A 16,667-nucleotide genomic window follows, 5' to 3' on the forward strand; every position below is an offset into this window, starting at 1 on the left:
TGAATAGTGCAGTGTGTTTTATGGGGAAAAAAACCCAGCTTCTGCATCTCTCCCTATAGCAGTGTGCTGATCAGCTGTAAATGGAATGTCTGTAGTGGTGGGTTTTCTTTAAATAAGACACAATTCTGATACAGCCAGACCAGGTGCCTGTATTGGGACTTTCAGTATGGGTTGGCTGGTTTAAAGAGCAAGACTTGGAAAGTTTAGGAAGGCTTTCCAAAAAAGACAACTGCAGAATGAGCATTGCATTTAGTCTTCCAGATACTGTTTGGCTGGCTTACAGACCCTCTGTTGTAAGGACTTCTTGTAGGAGTCTCTTGCTGCAGCTTTCCTCTCTGAAAAGCAGAAGGGTTTCTCTTGTGCTATTGTAGTTGCACCTCAAAGAGAGCCTAACCTGAGCATGGGTAGTGTGTGTTAGTGAAATAAATCACTGGCTTATACAGAGGCTTGTGAGCGCAGGACAATGCAGCCTTTTGTGTGTGTGTACAGCTTTGTAGCTGTGAAAGCAGGACTTAAAATTAAAGCCTGTGGTTCATCCCTGGGGGAAAAAAATTGCATTCCTGAAATGGGCATGTGCAATGTTTTTGTTGAAAGTTGGTGTCCTCAGTTGTTTTGGACAAATACAGGAGCATCTGGGTTGACATGCTGTTGAAGCATATAACTGTTACTGAATATTGTTTGAGAAATTTAGAGAATGTTACTGTGGTGTTAAGTCAAATATAGGAACATTGGGCTGAGTCATGAAGTTAATCCCGTGTATGGGTTTATGAGTTTGAGATGTAATTGCCTAGACTACTAGCAAAGGTCCGTTTAAAGAGCATTTGGGATTTGGCCCCAACTTCTACTATTGGAATGCAGTTTCAGAACTGTTCAGTAATGAAGTTTACTATAATGTCTGTGCCAATGTATTTATAATTCTATACATCTGTCATGTCAGATTGTTCTTCAGCATAAATAGTTGGAAGTGTTCCAGCTGAGTTTATTTTTCTAGTTAAGCTCATACAGACTTAAATCCTCTTAGTCTTCATTTGCTAGACAAAATGAAATGTTAGTCTGGAAAGCAAAGTTCTCTGTTTCTATCATTCTACTTGCATTTGCTTGTGTTTATTCCAGTCTGAATTAATTTTCCTTGAATAGGTGTAACCAGAAACAATCAGATATTCCAGATAGTGGCTCATGGCTAAGGCACCAGGTACTTCAATGTAGATAGTTCCCGCTCTTCTGTGAAAATAATGTGATCCTTTAAATTTAATGGATTAATATCCTTAATGGCTGTATTGCATTTCTGATTCATAGCCATTCTGTGATAAATTTGGGACTTTATCTCCTCAGTCACTTCCAGTTTGTACGAGCTCCCAAGAGACACTCATTACTAGTCCCATCAGTCCAGACTCATCATTTGACCTTTGTACTGTTGAATTTCTCGATACTTATATTACAGTGGTCTTCCCAGTCCTTCAACTCTTCTCATATATGCACTCCCATTCCTCCTACTTTGTCACTGACTGATTCTATCTGCAAAGTTAACAAAAATGTTTTTACTAAAATGATTAGTTTGAAGATTGATGCCTGAATTCTGCTTGTAATTTTCTAAAAGCCCCTTTACTTAGTTCCTTACCTGATGTAAATTTTTCTATTATTTCTCCATCTAACTGAACCGTAATTTGCTTGTAGTTCATCTGGTAGATCTAACCTATTTAGACTTCGTTGATTTACACATTTTGTAAACATGTGAACAGGGCGGATTTGGGTCTAGGCTAAATTGTAATCATTGGATCTGTTTAGAGGATTATCCTCTTAATATACTCACATTTTATTTCACATTCTTTAAATAAACCATATGATCCATAGTAGCCTTCTCTTGACCAGTAAATTAAAATTTCTGCAGGAAATAGGTTTATATGTCTTAAGTTCACTAATAACAAATACTACCTGAAATTTCTGCTAGAAAAAAAACACTTTTTAAGAACCCTCTGGGTCACATAGGATATCCAAAATTGTAATAAAACTGGGAGGAGGAATTACAGTAGCTCTCAGACTAAAAAGAGTTTAAAATTAAATTAAAAAGCATATATTATACAAAAGGTAATGACTGTGATGTGCAACCCTAAATGAGTAATTGAAAATTACTGGTTCTCCTGACAATATCTACAAGGATATCCTTGGACGTTGATGACAAGGAAGTGTCTGAATAGGGCAACAAAAGTAAAAAGGGGTTCTCATGTTGGCAGTGTTGTAGACAATGCACTAGTATGCCTTGTGGTTGTGATGGGTGCCACATGACTTGCAGAATATGGTCTGTTAGGACTTTCTGCAAAGAGTAGCCCTAAGGCTGAGTGCGTAAAATGGCTCAGAGTGCCCAAATAATATGGGAATGGCTAGGAGAAACCACAGCGGTATGGGACAGCTCAGCAACGCAGGGCAGCTCATCAACTTAATTCCACGCTAGTTTCCTACAGACCTGAACATTTCATCCTTCATCAAAGACGGATTTATTTTGACCTTAAAATGACAGTCTATTGGATGGTGAAACCTGTAGCCAGAGGGTTAGCCCACATCTTAATCTGAGATAGATTATGAAGTGCAGAGTTGTAAATTGAAAACTAAGCTGCCAGTTACCCTAACTGCTGTTTCCATCAAAGTACAAATAAGTTCCATTCTAATTTAATTCCTATTGGGGTTTTGGTTTGGGGTTTTTTTTTAGATAATTCTCAAGTATTTGTAAGGTTCAGGTGCTATTTTGGGACCATCTGGAAAAAAAACTAAACAACTATTGTAAAATCTGTTAATACGCTATGAGAGTTGTCAGCCACTGCTGAGGCTCTTTGTGTCGGTGGCAATTTTCCACCTCTGTGGGTTAATCTGCAACCATTGGTAGCGTATGACATGAGGATCTCAGGGGTTGACTCTCACTATACTTCAGGGGTCCTGGGGAACAGTTGTCTAATTCCTATTCCAGTTGCCACGGTGAGCTTTTGTTCAGCATTTCTTTCCACCTGTAGCAGAAAGCAGGGGATGACGAGGAGGAATGGATCCTAGCTACACTTGAACCATAAAGGGAAGAGACGCTTCCAAGGTAACTTTTTGATACGGTATTTGTTGTCATTGTTGAGTGCATGGAAAAGGTAACTTGCTTTATGATTCTTTGTCATTTTTGGTAGCATCAAGTAGTGCTGAAAACCACATTGCTCTAAGTTCCTATGTAGTACTGATGGAATTAAAGAGCTTTGAAACTCAGAGGGTGATACTAACTTGGTACGGCTACTCTAAAGCAGAAGCTGCGAGATGGCTTTGAATTGCAGAAGAGAGTATCAAGCACTACATCTTCAGGGTGTAAAATGTGAAATTCACTTATAAGCTGCAAAGCCAGAAATGGGTCATGTAAATCCTATCCAAAAAGTACTCAGGTCTTTCATAGTGTCACCAACTGTGAATACCACTATATTGACAGAACAGCTGTTAGGACTTGTGAAATGAACACACATAGCAGCAGCATTTGCCTCTGGTCACTCCTAACAATCTCTTTGGGAATTGTGCTGGACTCGTCGATCTGTTGGAGGAGCTCCTAGCATCAGGCACAAGAGTCACAATGGCTGTTTGTGCTCTTCTGCTCTCAACGGTGAGCTAATTTCAGTAGCTGAAACTCTCTGGAGCCTTAATCTTACCAGACACATTGTGAAAGGTTGAAGAAAATTTTTGTATTTTAGAAAACTTTCAATGTGACATCCCCATTGCCAGACAGTGCTGTTGTAAAGTGCTGGCGCTTGGCTGTGCTTGGGAAGCAGTTGTTAAACCCAGCCTGTGGTGTATGTCAGATCCTACAAGGGCTGTGGCCGCAGAGCACTACACCAGACCTTGTCAGGGAGATTTATGATGTGAAGATGAAAGACCCACTGATGGGGTTGGTGACGACGAAACCCCGTGCTGTTCACGCGCTGTGGGGCTCTCAGGGCTCGAGTCTGACTGGGAGACGCAAACCAGCTTGTTCAGCTGGCCAGCGTCTGCTGCGGCTGCGGGGCAGCGAACCGCGGTACCCGCCCCCGCCGCTCCTGCCTGCCGGGGTGCGGTACCGCGGCCGCCCCTTCCCGCCAAGCGCCGGCTGAGGGAGGCCGAGGCCGCCGGGCCGCGCTCCCGCCTTTCCCGCGCGCCTCGGGCGCCGCCGCCGCTCCCCTCGGCGCATGCGCCCTCGCGCCGCGCATGCGCCCTCCCTGGCCCGTCCTGCGCCGAGGCTCTTGCCCAGGGCCCGGCGGCTTTTGTAACAGCGGAGCGGGCGGCGCTAAGGCCCCGCGGCGGCCTCCGCGCCCGCGCCCGCGCCGGGGGGTCTCGCCCTCCTCCGCGCCTCCCTGCCCCCTCCCCGCCCGCAGGAGCCAAAGAAAGGGCAATGGCGGCGCGTTAGCGAGGCGGCCTCGGCGCGGCCCGGCGGCTGCGGACCCCCCCCCCCCCGCCCCGTGCCGACCGCAGCGGATGCGCGCCTCGCTTCAGGCCCCGGCGGGAGCCTAGCGGGGCCCCGGCGGCCGTCGCCGCTTCTCCTCCTCCTCCGCCTCCTCCTTCGCCGCCGCCGCCTCCTCCCCCTGCTGCTGCGGGCGCGGGGGAGGACGGGCAGCTCGGGGCGCCCCGCTCCCCTCAGCCCCGCGGCGCGGCGGCCATGGCCACCGAGCTGGAGCCGCCGGCGGCTGGCGCCGTGCCGGGCGCGGCGCCGCTGGAGGCGGAGGAGGATGAGGAGCACTGGCTCTACGGGGGTAGGTACCACCGCCCCCGGCCGCGCAGCCAGGCCTCGCCCCGGCCCGGGGTGGGGGGTGGGGGGCAACGCAAAGCACCCGGCCGCCCCCAGGACCTCCACCGACCCCGCCTTACGGGCCTCCCCCGGGATGGGGGATGGGTGGTCCCTCTGCGCCCCCCGGGCGAGCCTCCCTCTGGGGGCAGGCGCTTCAGCTGCTCTGGTTTTGGGGGTTTTGGGGGCGTGTGTGGGTGTGTTATTGTCCTTTTAACAATAACACCGTGATGCAAAGAGGTTAACGTGATGCTTTGTTGCACTTTCAGTTTCCTAATCATCCAAATTTTATTAACCTGATTGATGCAGGTGAACCCCTGGGTTAAGAGGGGACTGGTGGGTGTGTGTGTCTGGGAAAAAGTGTAGGACTTTATTTAAACGTCTTTGTCCTCCTTGGACTTCCTAGCTGGATACTTTTATCGTTCTTCTTCCCTGGCATGTTAAAAGTCTCTATAAAGATCTTCATAGTTGACTTCAGTTACTTATGTGATGTTTGCCTTTACTCTTGCTTGGAGACTTTGGATATGTATTTTGAATATGTAATATTGTGATATGTTGCAGTGGTGTGAGACTTCACATCTGCAGACGGGTTTTGTTTGGGTTGGGTTTTTTTTCAGTTGCTCCATTTCTAGTTGAACTCTGAAAAGAGAACATTGAGGTTATAGTGCTTTGGCACTACTAGGTGTTTATGTAGCTGTGATGCATTTTATGCTTGGATTTAGCATTTTTTCTTTCACTTGAATAATTTTTTATTATTATTATTGTTTTTGCAGATGACACCACTGGTAAGCAAGAAGATGGACCAATTTCTGGGTGAGTCCAGAGACTGTTTATTCATTATAACAATATATACTGCAAAGAAGATGAATCCATGTTAAGCCTAGCTTCATGAATGCTTTAGGCCATCACTGTTGCCAGAAACAGCAGCTTCTCCTTTTCCCACCCCATGGGGTCATCCCCAGCCACCAGACTTGGGCTGGCACAGCATTTATGGATTTGGAAGGTGAAGTGGATGAGGCAACTGATTTGACTTAAAACCAACTTTTAACTCCTTATTTCACCCTCCTCAATTAGTTTTAAATCAGATCTGTTTTCCAGTTTAATTCCCTGGGAAAAATGGTGCCTTGAGGATTGGCCTTTGTGCTGGCCTGGCATTGGTAAAACTGTGGCCTGTGCTTTAGCCTGGAAAAGCTAAAAACCTTGAGCCTAGGTTAAAATCTTGTCATGATCAAATCAGCAAATTACATGAAATTTGTGAAGTATGTGGTTTGGGTAAGACTTTCAGATAAAAACACTGGGGACAACTCAATGATCAGTTTTACTTTCTGTGTATGGAAAGTATTGTCTGTCCTTGATCATAACTCCCCTATATTTGTAGCAGTGTGTTTTGCACCAGAAGGGTTTTCTTTCAGCAGAAGTATTATCTGTTTGCTATTTTTAAATGTAACATGGTTTTTGGAAGACTTGATCTTCACTGGACTTGTCTGTGCTCAGCACCTTCAAAAGTTCAACTTAATATTTATTGTCCTTTAAGGTCATTGTGTATTCAGTATCTGGAATTTCTGAGTTTGGTACGGATACTGTCCTACTTCTGTAGTGAAGTATCCTGTGCTTAGGGAATATGAAAGCTTTTTCAAAAACAAGTTTTAGGCAGACTTGGTAAATTGGTACCTAAAAACATCAAATGAGCTTTGAGAGAATGAACAACTTTTAGTTTAGATAGATTTACACAAGTTAGCGGTAAATTTCTGTTGTTCCTTGCTACTTTTATCTGAATGTAATTTTACTTTATAAGCAGAATTAAAAATCTGAATTTCCAGCAACTGTCTCCAATAACTGCAAGATGTGTGAAGGAAAAGTATTAGTGATCATGCTAGCGCTCCTTTTTTTCTCCTTTTTTTAAATTTTCTTTGTTGCACAATGAGAGTCTTCCTAAATGAAGAGCTGTGGGGTGGTTTAAGAAAAATGACTCTTTGTTTGCTATGTTGTCAACGGCTGCAGCTCCAGGGGATACATTGCTGCCTTGTTGAGAGTATTTGTCTCTACCCGTGAAGCAGAAATCAGTGTAGTGCTGGATGCAGTATCCATTAACATTCCTTAGCCTAAAGGATGCATTAAATACCAGCAGTCTGTGCAGGATGCTGTTAAATCGGCAGTGCACGGGGTTATGTTGGCATTCTGGGGAGATTAAATAGCTGCAACGTTTTTTTGCATGCAGATGATGGCTGTGGACCTGTCAGATTGGTCATTCCTGGGAAGCAAACAGGTTAGGGAATGACTGTTACTTAGCAAATGTTTATTTGAACTCCAATTCATAAATTTTAATGCACACCCACAGATACTTCATGTGACTTGAAGCTGAAGGTAATACTTGTCGCTCTTCCTTAATTCAGTCATCTTGGATTCTTAAGAAAAATTCTGGGGTTGAGGTCAATGTTATGAGTTGCTTGGATTTGACAAACAAGACGCAAAAGGTTTCAGAGCCATCTGTGAGATTTTCTCCAGTGGTACCTCTTTTGGTCCTTATGTAATAGCCTATGTCTGCAGCTTTGAAATACTTTTAGAGGCTGATTTTCCCCTAGACATCTTGGCTGCTTTTTATAACTTGAAGTGTCTTCAGCTGTCACCCCAGGAACTTGGCGAAAATGGGACCTATGCTTCCTTGGTTAGCTGCTGAACCTTCATCCCTTCTTTTTGATCTTGGCTTGATTGTTGAATTTCTTTGTATATGGGGCTTTTCTAAGATGGGAACTTCAGTAACTGCTCAAATTGTTCTTGTTCGTTTGGTCTTTTTTTTATGTTCAGTTACTGCTTTCTGAGTTGCGTTAGTGTGATCTTTTGGCTTCCTTGTTTGGTGCCTCCTTTCCTGCTGCCTCTGAAATGGCTTTAATCTGACCAGTGTTTGGATTCTGTTAGGTGTTACGTACATTTCTTTTTAAAGATAATCTTGTGTATGTTTATTATCCGACATGGGGTTTTAACTTAATAGCAATGTCTCCACAAAGTACTGGTGGAGAATTGAGTTGCCTGGGCCTGGGCTATTCTAATTGTCTCTTTTGAAAAGCCAGAATTATTTTGAAGTTCTACTAGGTTTTACCTATGACATTAGAGAAAAATGGTCTCTCTTTGTATTTTAGTTTTGTAACACTTACCGTACTCTTTTCTAGCATGTGTATACCAACTTGACTTTCTTGCTTGGCTAATGCAATAAACAATGTTAACATTCATATGAACTCTTTAATTGGAGATAAATCTGAACCTGCCCATTGTTGCATTAGGACTAATTTGTAATGAATGAGAAGATTGGGTGGATAATTATCTGTCTTTTCTTCTTTGAATTTTAACTACTTGTTAATGTAAGCTATTTGTAGAAACACTAAAATCACATTTTCCTTAATTTCTACGGGACAGATGCCCTTGCTGCTTACTAAATATAGGTATAATTATTAGCATTCTTAAGAACAAAGTGAAATTTTGCTTATTATGGTCTTATTCCTATCAGTTGTGATTGTGCTGGACCAAAGCTGAAAGCTGTTATAGCTGCCACATATATTAGCTGTTGAGTGGTGTTTGGCTGTCTGTCGGGCGCTCTCTGGAAGCGCTAAACTAATTCTTTCCAGCGAAAGGGAAGCCAAGCAAGGATGATTAATTTTTTGTTGTATAGTTGAGCTAACTGCCAGCAGAATAAACACACTACATGAATAAAGCCATTATATGAAAGTCACCTGGATGAATGCTTTAAAAATGTTTATAGGTGAACCTCTAGATTGGGTTTGTCCACTTTCTTTTATCTGTCACATTTACTAGACATGCAGAATCTTCTCATCCTTTGCAAGACGCTCCTCAGGAGAACCGGCCTGTCAGCAATGAAGACCGAGAGATGTCACAACATGTATGTGTTCTGCTGCAAATGGTAGACATAGTTATTTTTGTGCTTATCAATACTCATGGATAAAAAGATGTAAGTGTAAAGACGCTGGTACTGCCTAATACATTACATTTGTACTGTAGGAGTGTACTGGTAGTCAATTCCCAATGCTAACTACAGCAACAGGCTTCTCAGCCTACTGTGGGTAGTGAACCCTGATCTAAGTATTGCTTATGCTCGCCCAAGAGGCAGATGAGGGCCTTTGATGCTGCAGTCTGGCAGGAAAAGCAGAACACGATGTTACCTCCAGCTCAATGTTTAGCATGACTTCTCGAGGGTCAGTAATATATTGGAAACACTGGGATAGAAAACCCAAAGTGCTGGGAATCAGTTTTGATTCAGGCTCAGACCTCCTAGAATTCAATCTAGTGACTCAGGTTGAAAGAGGAGGAGGAGGCTTGCTTCTTCACCCCCCTCTTCCTCTAGTCTTTTTGACAGGTTTGTTTTCTTCCACTGTGGTCTGTCAAGAGGGCTCACACGCAGTTCTGACAAACCTGTGTGCCCTGGAAAAGGAGGAATGGTTAGGAACACCTTCCTCATGCTCTTTTGTAGTGGTGAGGTGTTAATTCAGCTTGTGCATTTTGCACAGCTGCACTGCTGGGTATCTGGAAGACTTCCTTTGCTTTTGTGCCCCAGCAGTGGTGTGTCACTGGAGTCAAATTGGCAGCTGTAAAGTTCTTATGTAAAGTTAAGTGAACTGTGGACTGATTGTGGCAAATAAGCCAAACTGAGCTCCTCAGCAGCTTCCTACTGCAGAAGTCGTGGTGAGAGAATATTTGCTCCAAGGTTCCTAAATGAAGCTTGGTGAATGTATTTTGGTGATTTTTATTTGTGATTGTATACTTTCACCATGGATCTGGTGAAGGAGATGTGTCAGAAAAGCCCTTGCTCTTTCAAAAAGAGTAGGGGAGAGGAACTGTGGGACATGATGAAATTCTTAGAACCGAGCTAAACTTCCCCACCTTCAGAAATCTCATCCCAATTCTCTTGTAGGGTCACTTCTTCAAAAGACATAACAGTTTCTTTGTGGGCACCTGTCCGTTTATGTTGAAGGCTGGGTGCTTCCATGGTTTTTGCCTCCAGACACAGCTTTGTATAGCCTTGGAGTGCAGTAGAAAGCTATGTCTTTATATCAGGACCATTCTTTCCAATAGTCCTTCCATCATACAAGCTTTGTAAGATTTGGCTTACTGTCCCAGGGAATTTATCAGTTTTATGTATTAATGACCTCCTTTGTGCTTTTGTTGTTGCTAGGCCCTACCAAGTGGTGAAGATGATGAAGATGACAGTGATAGCGACAGTGATGATGATGATGTGAAAGTTACTATTGGCAACATTAAAACAGGAGCACCATCGTACATGTATGTATTGCTGATTAAGGTGTCGATTTGTGATCTGAGGTAGCTCTGGCATGTTGATTGGGATTGAAAGTGGGGATGAGAGCTGATCTGTCTTCTGGGAGACATGCGAGTAATGGCCAGAACCCCAAAATGGGATTAGAAGCCGATGGGCAGCTCTGTCCTGCAGTTGCTTGTTGGAGAATCTGTCTATAAAATAGGAATGATAATTCACGGGTCTGCTGTTGGAAAATTAACCAAATAATTACTGTGCTTCATCAGGCAAAATCAAAGGTGGGAAGTTAAATTTAACTCATCATCTGTGAAAACTTCAAAAAACAAAATCTGAATTGATAAGAATTTGCATAAACTGTGAATTTACTGATTTTCAGCTGTCTGTTTTTTTTAATGATTTAGAAATGGTGAGGCTGGATTGGCGAACCAGGAAATTATGTCACTGACTTAAAATTCTACCTAATTTGCATTGAATAAAAATAATAAGGCAGTGTTTTTGCTTGCTGCTAACAGCCTTTCTATAAAGTGAATGTCTTACATGTGCTTTGCAGCATATTCTAATTCTTCCACTTTATGGATAATTTCTTTCTCTTGTAGAGGTGGTTTCAGTGTGATGCATCACTCTGAATAGCAATGCTCCATCCGTTAGCAGCTCACTAGATTGTGCAGACATCCTTTTCAAAATCTGCCTCTACCTTTCTCTCTTCGTTCTGTGATCTGTGTGCAGCTATTATTTCCATGTTCTTCAGTTCTATTTAACTACTAAGTATTTTCCTGGGCAGAATGGTAACTACTGCTCTCTGAAAGAACTTCTCCCTTCATGTTCAAGACAGTTCTCTTGTGTTCTCTTCTGTTGCTGGTCAGCAAGTATGTTTGCTGGATTTCGGTAGGGTTAGAGGAACTTACATGGCAAATGAATCTCATTTTTAAGGTGTTGAGACTTAGTACTAAAAATTGTAGCAAGGCATGAATTAAACCCAAGTGAACTAAGTGTCTTCTGAAGGATGTCAGGGTTTGAATATATTTTGCGTGAAAATCTTCAACCAAGTAATTTATTCAAATACCAATGTGGTGATTCTTTTCCATATAGGGGAACTCCTATGAATCTAAACTTAAAAACGGGTAGAGGCTATGGAGCATCTGCTTCAGGTATTGCTGTTATTTTTAGTCCTTCACCTTTTGCAATATTTCACTTATATGGCAGTGACAGTTGCAGCAGCTGCAAATCTTGGTCTCTGTTTGGAAGGATATAAAATTAGTGCATCTTTTTAAAGTAGGAATAATAAGTGTGTTTCCTAAAGATAAGCACTCCTAGGACAGTCTGAGGGTCCAGTGTGCAATGGAATGATTTAATTACTCATAACTGAACAAGCTGATTATAATTCTATTTAAAGTAGAAAAAAAATACATTGTTACTTCTGTAGTTAAAAAAAAACCAACAACAAAACAGAATATTTCTAATCTATATTGTTGCACTGGAGCCAGTCTAATTGCCCAGAGAAGAACTTTAACTCTGTGGTCAGTATACTGAGCTACTTGCAGTGCAAGATACTGAGAGAAACAAACTGGCCTTGGGTATCAGCTATGCATATTTCTGCAGACGAAATCTTCCCCACCATTCGGTTTAGTTTATACTGTATATTGAGACTGTCCTTCCTCACATGTGAGACCATCCTTTCATAGACTTCATATGCCTCCTTCCACTAATTTCTTTCTGCAAATGACTTATCTTCTGATTGAGAAAATAATAACAAATTACCCTTGAAGATTCTGTACCTGACAGATTTTTGCTGTCTCCAATTAGTACACAGTCCACTTAAGACTGATACTGAAAGCTTCTTCTTATGAGAAAATGTGTGTATCTTGGGAGGGAAAAATAAGTATTTTGCCTGGGGAGAAAAAGAAATTTTTTTCATTGGGGTAAATTTCTTGCATGCTCTAACAATTTACTCTGTTTCTCTGTAGTACCAGTCTGGGTTGAATTTGCTTCTCTGCTGTTCAACTGAAAGGGATGTACACCCTGGCTGTTTATTTATAGAATGATTGAAATAATTTTTATTAAAAAGTTGATTATGGTTCCCTATGTGCTATAAAGTCAGCAATGAATTCACAGTAGTGCTTTATTTTTGACTGGAGTAATTCACTCAGAAAATTAGTGGATTAAAGGCATTGCATTAAAAGTAGTAACGGTTTCTCTTTCTCCAAAGCCAAGTTGCAGCCCAAAGGTATTGACTTAGATGCTGCAGGGAATATAAATGGATTGCCTGTTATAGAAGTGGATTTAGATTCATTTGAAGATAAGCCGTGGAGGAAACCAGGTGGGGCCTCACAGTTTCTTGTGGTAAATATTTTCTGCAGTTTTAGTTGTCTCTCTTTAATTTCACATTTAATTTCTGTCCATTTATTGCTGCCAGGCAACAGGGAAGTTGGAACAATGTGTATTGCTCAGCCTCTGATGCCTGTCTAGACAATCAGTGACATTTACTGATTGATGAAGCCATGCTTCTACCTAAAATTGGGTTGCATTTACTTTATTAATTTAACTTTCCTAAGGGGAGCAACTTTTTTTTTTTAATGTTCTGGTTTCTGGAACTAGGGAATTAATAAAATATTGCACTGATATCAATACAATAACATTTGTTGGCCTTAGAGTCAATTGAGTAGGATCAAGATTTGGCTGTTGATGATGTGTGGTTTCCTTTTCATGTGCAACAGCTTGCTTATTCTGTCTCACCATGGCCAAGCCCAGTCACCCCCATGTACCCTTCTCATTTGGGTCCTGGGGATGTCCACGCTTCTGCAGGAAAGTACCCCTTGCACAGGGCAGCGGTGGTGGGAGTTACTGAGTACATAACAGTGCTAATAACCACATTGGTATCAAACCGGCACTGAATCGCTCTGTGATGAATAAGGCTAGTACAGACGTAACAGAAAACGTAGCCTTTCTTCTGCAGGGGATTTTCTGTTGATTGTGAAGTGAGAAAGGGGGCTAGGAAGAAAATAAGTTAGAAGGAAACAATAAAGTGAAGTTCAGAGATGAAGCATGGAAATCGTTGTGGTCGTGCTGACATCCCTGGACCAAAATGAAGCCAGATAGCCTTAAAACAGTGTTGAAGTACAAACAGAGGGAAGGTGTCTGGAGAGGCATGTAACCTGTGAGTTTATTTTAGATGGCAAGTAGCTTATTACTCAACAGCCTTTCAGTTTTATATCCTTTAATTGTTCAGCAAGTTGGTATCTCAAAGTGAGGGAGAGGAAGAAGAAATACGGTGTGGAAGAACTGATAGAGGGCTGAAATATAGGCTGATAAAACAGATAATGTTGATGTCATGTTGCTGAGTCTGTGTTCGTGCGATCTGCATATTTGGGTGGTACAACAGGAAGAGCGACCTACCTAGAAGATAAACTTAAACCTTGTTATATAGATCCAAGCTCAGCATGGTCAAAGTCCTTTGCTTAGCCCTTATGTATTGGCTCCTTGTTTTAGAATTGATCTGTCTAGGAATACCTTTGAAAGGGAGATGTTTGAGGGACACCTCAGCAGGGCTTGGAGTTGCTTTGTAGTGCTTCCAGTTGTGAGGTATGCCCTAAAGAGTTAGTTGCAGCTGTTTGTCCCTCTGCATCTACATTTTCTTGGCAAGCAGTTTGTGGCCACCTCTCTTACTCAGAAGTGCTCATGCTGAATTGGCACTTTTCACAGAAGACTGTCAAGAAAGATAACAATCTTGGGAGGCTGTAGTTAGGATCATGACTGAACTGTAATTACTTGTGTGGTCTGAGACGTATCAATAAAAAACTTCCACTTTAGCCCTGTTTCACACAATGGGTGAGTCCCAGAATCTCTTCTCAAAACAGCAAAGGCAGTGATGGTCAGGAGCGGAATGCATTGGCTTAGCTCTACCAAGAAAAAGGTTCTGTGGCACCGTCCCATTTTTGTGGTGGTAGCTGGAACTGTCATTCCTGTGCTCTCCCCAGCACTCAGCTCATTTGGACAATTGCAAGAAACCACTCTGAAAAAATCCAGTTGGTGAATAAATGGTTGCAAGCATCGCTTTTAATAGCCTGCATACACGCTGTATTCTATGTACCGAACGGTCCCACTGCTGTTCAGGCTGTAGTCCCCCTCCCAATGAAAGATGCAGCCATCTTCGCTGTGGTACACAGCAGCTTTCTGACAGAATGAAATGGAGAGTAAGCTGTGCTCTCTAAAAGATTTTTGTTTTCTTAACTCTTCATTTAAGCAGTTAAAGGACAATTTGGGAACACAAGTCTGCTTGAATCCCTATGTTAACTGCTACTCCCTTTGTCAGGTGCTGATCTTTCTGATTACTTTAATTATGGATTCAATGAAGAAACATGGAAAGCTTATTGTGAAAAGCAGCGGCGGCTTCAGCTTGGACTGGATCCTGCTCCTCCCATCAGCACTGAAAATAAGATCACGGTAGGTGACATGTTACTCCTGCATATGGCTACCATAAAACTGGGACTTGTTTTTGTAATCACATAGATGAGAGTATAAGAGCAGAAAGTACTTTAATATTTAACTGTTCTGTGTTCCTTTCAGTGATGAGAAATACAATCTTTAAAGATTAGATTTCTTTACAAAAAAATCTTTTCTCTATGGAGTGAACAGTTCCAGCTGCCTGGCAGGTCTGAACCACTACAGTAGCAAGTGAATTTCCAGTTGACTGTGAGGCTACCCAGCTATAGGGTGTCTGGTTGGAAGATCCTGTGGATGTGAGAAGTGTGGAGAGGGGAGCTGGGCATCCAGGGCTGTTTTGCTTGTTGCTGTTGACTGTTGCCATTGTGTGGCTGCCTTTTGTGTTTGGAGACTGCTTTGACCATCAGAAATCTATCAGGTGGCCAACATCTGTTAATGAGAACTTCAGCCAAAGAGTCATACAGCAAGTATTGTTACTTCCAATTTTGACTTAAGGACTACATGAAAAAGGATGTGAGATTATTAAACTTTTGGACTTCTGACAGGAGAGAGTGGACAGCAGGCTGAGGCTGGAAGAGTCAGCTAGTTTACAGAAGTGTCTGTTGCCTTGACCGAAGAATAGGTTGCTTGTTTGCAAGAGCCCTGTGATTGTTTCTCAAGGGAGCCCTTTTCCTTTGCTGAGGGCTAATCTCTATTGCTACATTCAGTTGAAAGTAAGGGCATTAAACCTGTGTGTTACCTATTGCCTTCCACAGGTTCAGCAAGGAAGAACAGGAAATGCTGAAAAAGAAGTGGAAAACAACATCATCAAAACAGAATTCAAAACAGACTTCTTGGCTCTGGTGGGAGGACGCATGAAGGCTGGGCCTCCTCCTAATAGGTAAGAGATGATGGAGACGTAAAGCCTGGGTGCACAATGTTCTTCGTAGGAGTGGCTGGGATCTACCTGGGCCACATCTGAATCTCCTCAAGCTTGAAACAGAAGAAGCTTTTAAACTTTATAGGAAGCTACTGTGGTCACTCATTAACTATCGTCTTCAGCAGTGCGCTCCTGGGGGTTGTGCAACCCCTACCTACACATTTACGTCTCTTGGCAATATTCTCAGTATAGTTCCACACAGGGAGGGAAACCTGTATCGCAGCTGAAGGGACGCATCTCTGGGAGTGAAAAAAACAAGGCAAATACTTCAGCTTTCAGGGTTTACACTGCTGACTGCTTGTGCTTACTTGGCTTATTCTTACTCCCACGATGTTAATCTTTGCCTCCTTAAGTGGAAGTGGATTACATGTTTGGCAGCTGATAAGAGGAGCTATTGGTTTCTGAACCTGTATGCTACACTGCTTGATGCGTGCTGATTAGTTATTCTCTCCAATGAGAGAGAGGATCCGCAAGGCTGGACAAAGCAAAACAGTTGAGTCGTTTTGATTGGCAGCCACTGCTGGGAAAACTGCTTTGACTTTGAGGTTGATGAGTTTTTATCAAAAGCTTCAGAAAAACAAAGCTATGTGAAACCAGAAGAGCCAGAGTTTTGGGATCTTTGTGTTTCTAGCGCTTTATTCACATTACATCTTTTGCACACCTGTTTTGCAGAAATCAGTCTTACATTCCAACTTTACACTTTGTCTAAGAAACAAGTATATACTTCAAGTTTAAGCTTTAAAACTCTAGTTTGTCTGTTTGCGTTTAAGCACTTTGGTGGCATTTCTGTCCCCCTTCATAGTGCATCGAATGCAATCAGGTTTGTTTCCAGCTCTTAGTGTAACTTATGAGGTTTTTGAAAATTTACACCACTGCAAGATAAGCTGATGCTATTGTAACTATACAGTATTTTTGTCCATTTTAACTTGCAGTCTGGTTTTGAAAGTACTGACACAGAAGATTCTGTTCCTGCAGCAGAGCTTTTGGTCAGGACCAGAACAAGTATCTTCATACACCGCATCAGCATCAGAACCATGGTCTTAGCAATGAGTTGTTTGGGGTTTTTTTCCTTAAACAAAGTGAGCAGATTTCAGTGAGAGAACTTTCTCTCCAACTAGCCAGCATTTTTATATCCACTTTTTCCTACTGAGAAAATTCTGCAATCTGACTTGAAAAATTGCTGATGCTTTTCTGTCCTAACTTCAGGAAAGCATGTCTAAGGCCATACTTACACAAATCAATTGTTGCATGAATAT

The 16,667-nt window shown here is 42.3% G+C and overlaps 1 protein-coding gene across 1 annotated transcript in view; it reads left to right on the top strand.

The window, feature by feature from the left end:
• Window positions 1-4,250: 4,250 nt before the first annotated feature.
• Window positions 4,251-16,667, top strand: part of LOC141949091 (uncharacterized) — a 29,419-nt gene continuing 17,002 nt past the window's right edge. Inside the window, exons 1-8 of the mRNA XM_074882307.1 lie at window positions 4,251-4,739; window positions 5,545-5,584; window positions 8,579-8,663; window positions 9,954-10,060; window positions 11,142-11,200; window positions 12,259-12,369; window positions 14,362-14,492; window positions 15,248-15,372. Coding sequence (XP_074738408.1) covers window positions 4,646-4,739; window positions 5,545-5,584; window positions 8,579-8,663; window positions 9,954-10,060; window positions 11,142-11,200; window positions 12,259-12,369; window positions 14,362-14,492; window positions 15,248-15,372 — 752 coding nt within the window. The 5' untranslated portion in view covers window positions 4,251-4,645. The remainder of the gene's footprint in view (window positions 4,740-5,544; window positions 5,585-8,578; window positions 8,664-9,953; window positions 10,061-11,141; window positions 11,201-12,258; window positions 12,370-14,361; window positions 14,493-15,247; window positions 15,373-16,667) is intronic.

This window comes from Strix uralensis, chromosome 13 (assembly GCF_047716275.1).
Source record: "Strix uralensis isolate ZFMK-TIS-50842 chromosome 13, bStrUra1, whole genome shotgun sequence".
Taxonomy (NCBI): Eukaryota; Metazoa; Chordata; class Aves; order Strigiformes; family Strigidae; genus Strix; species Strix uralensis.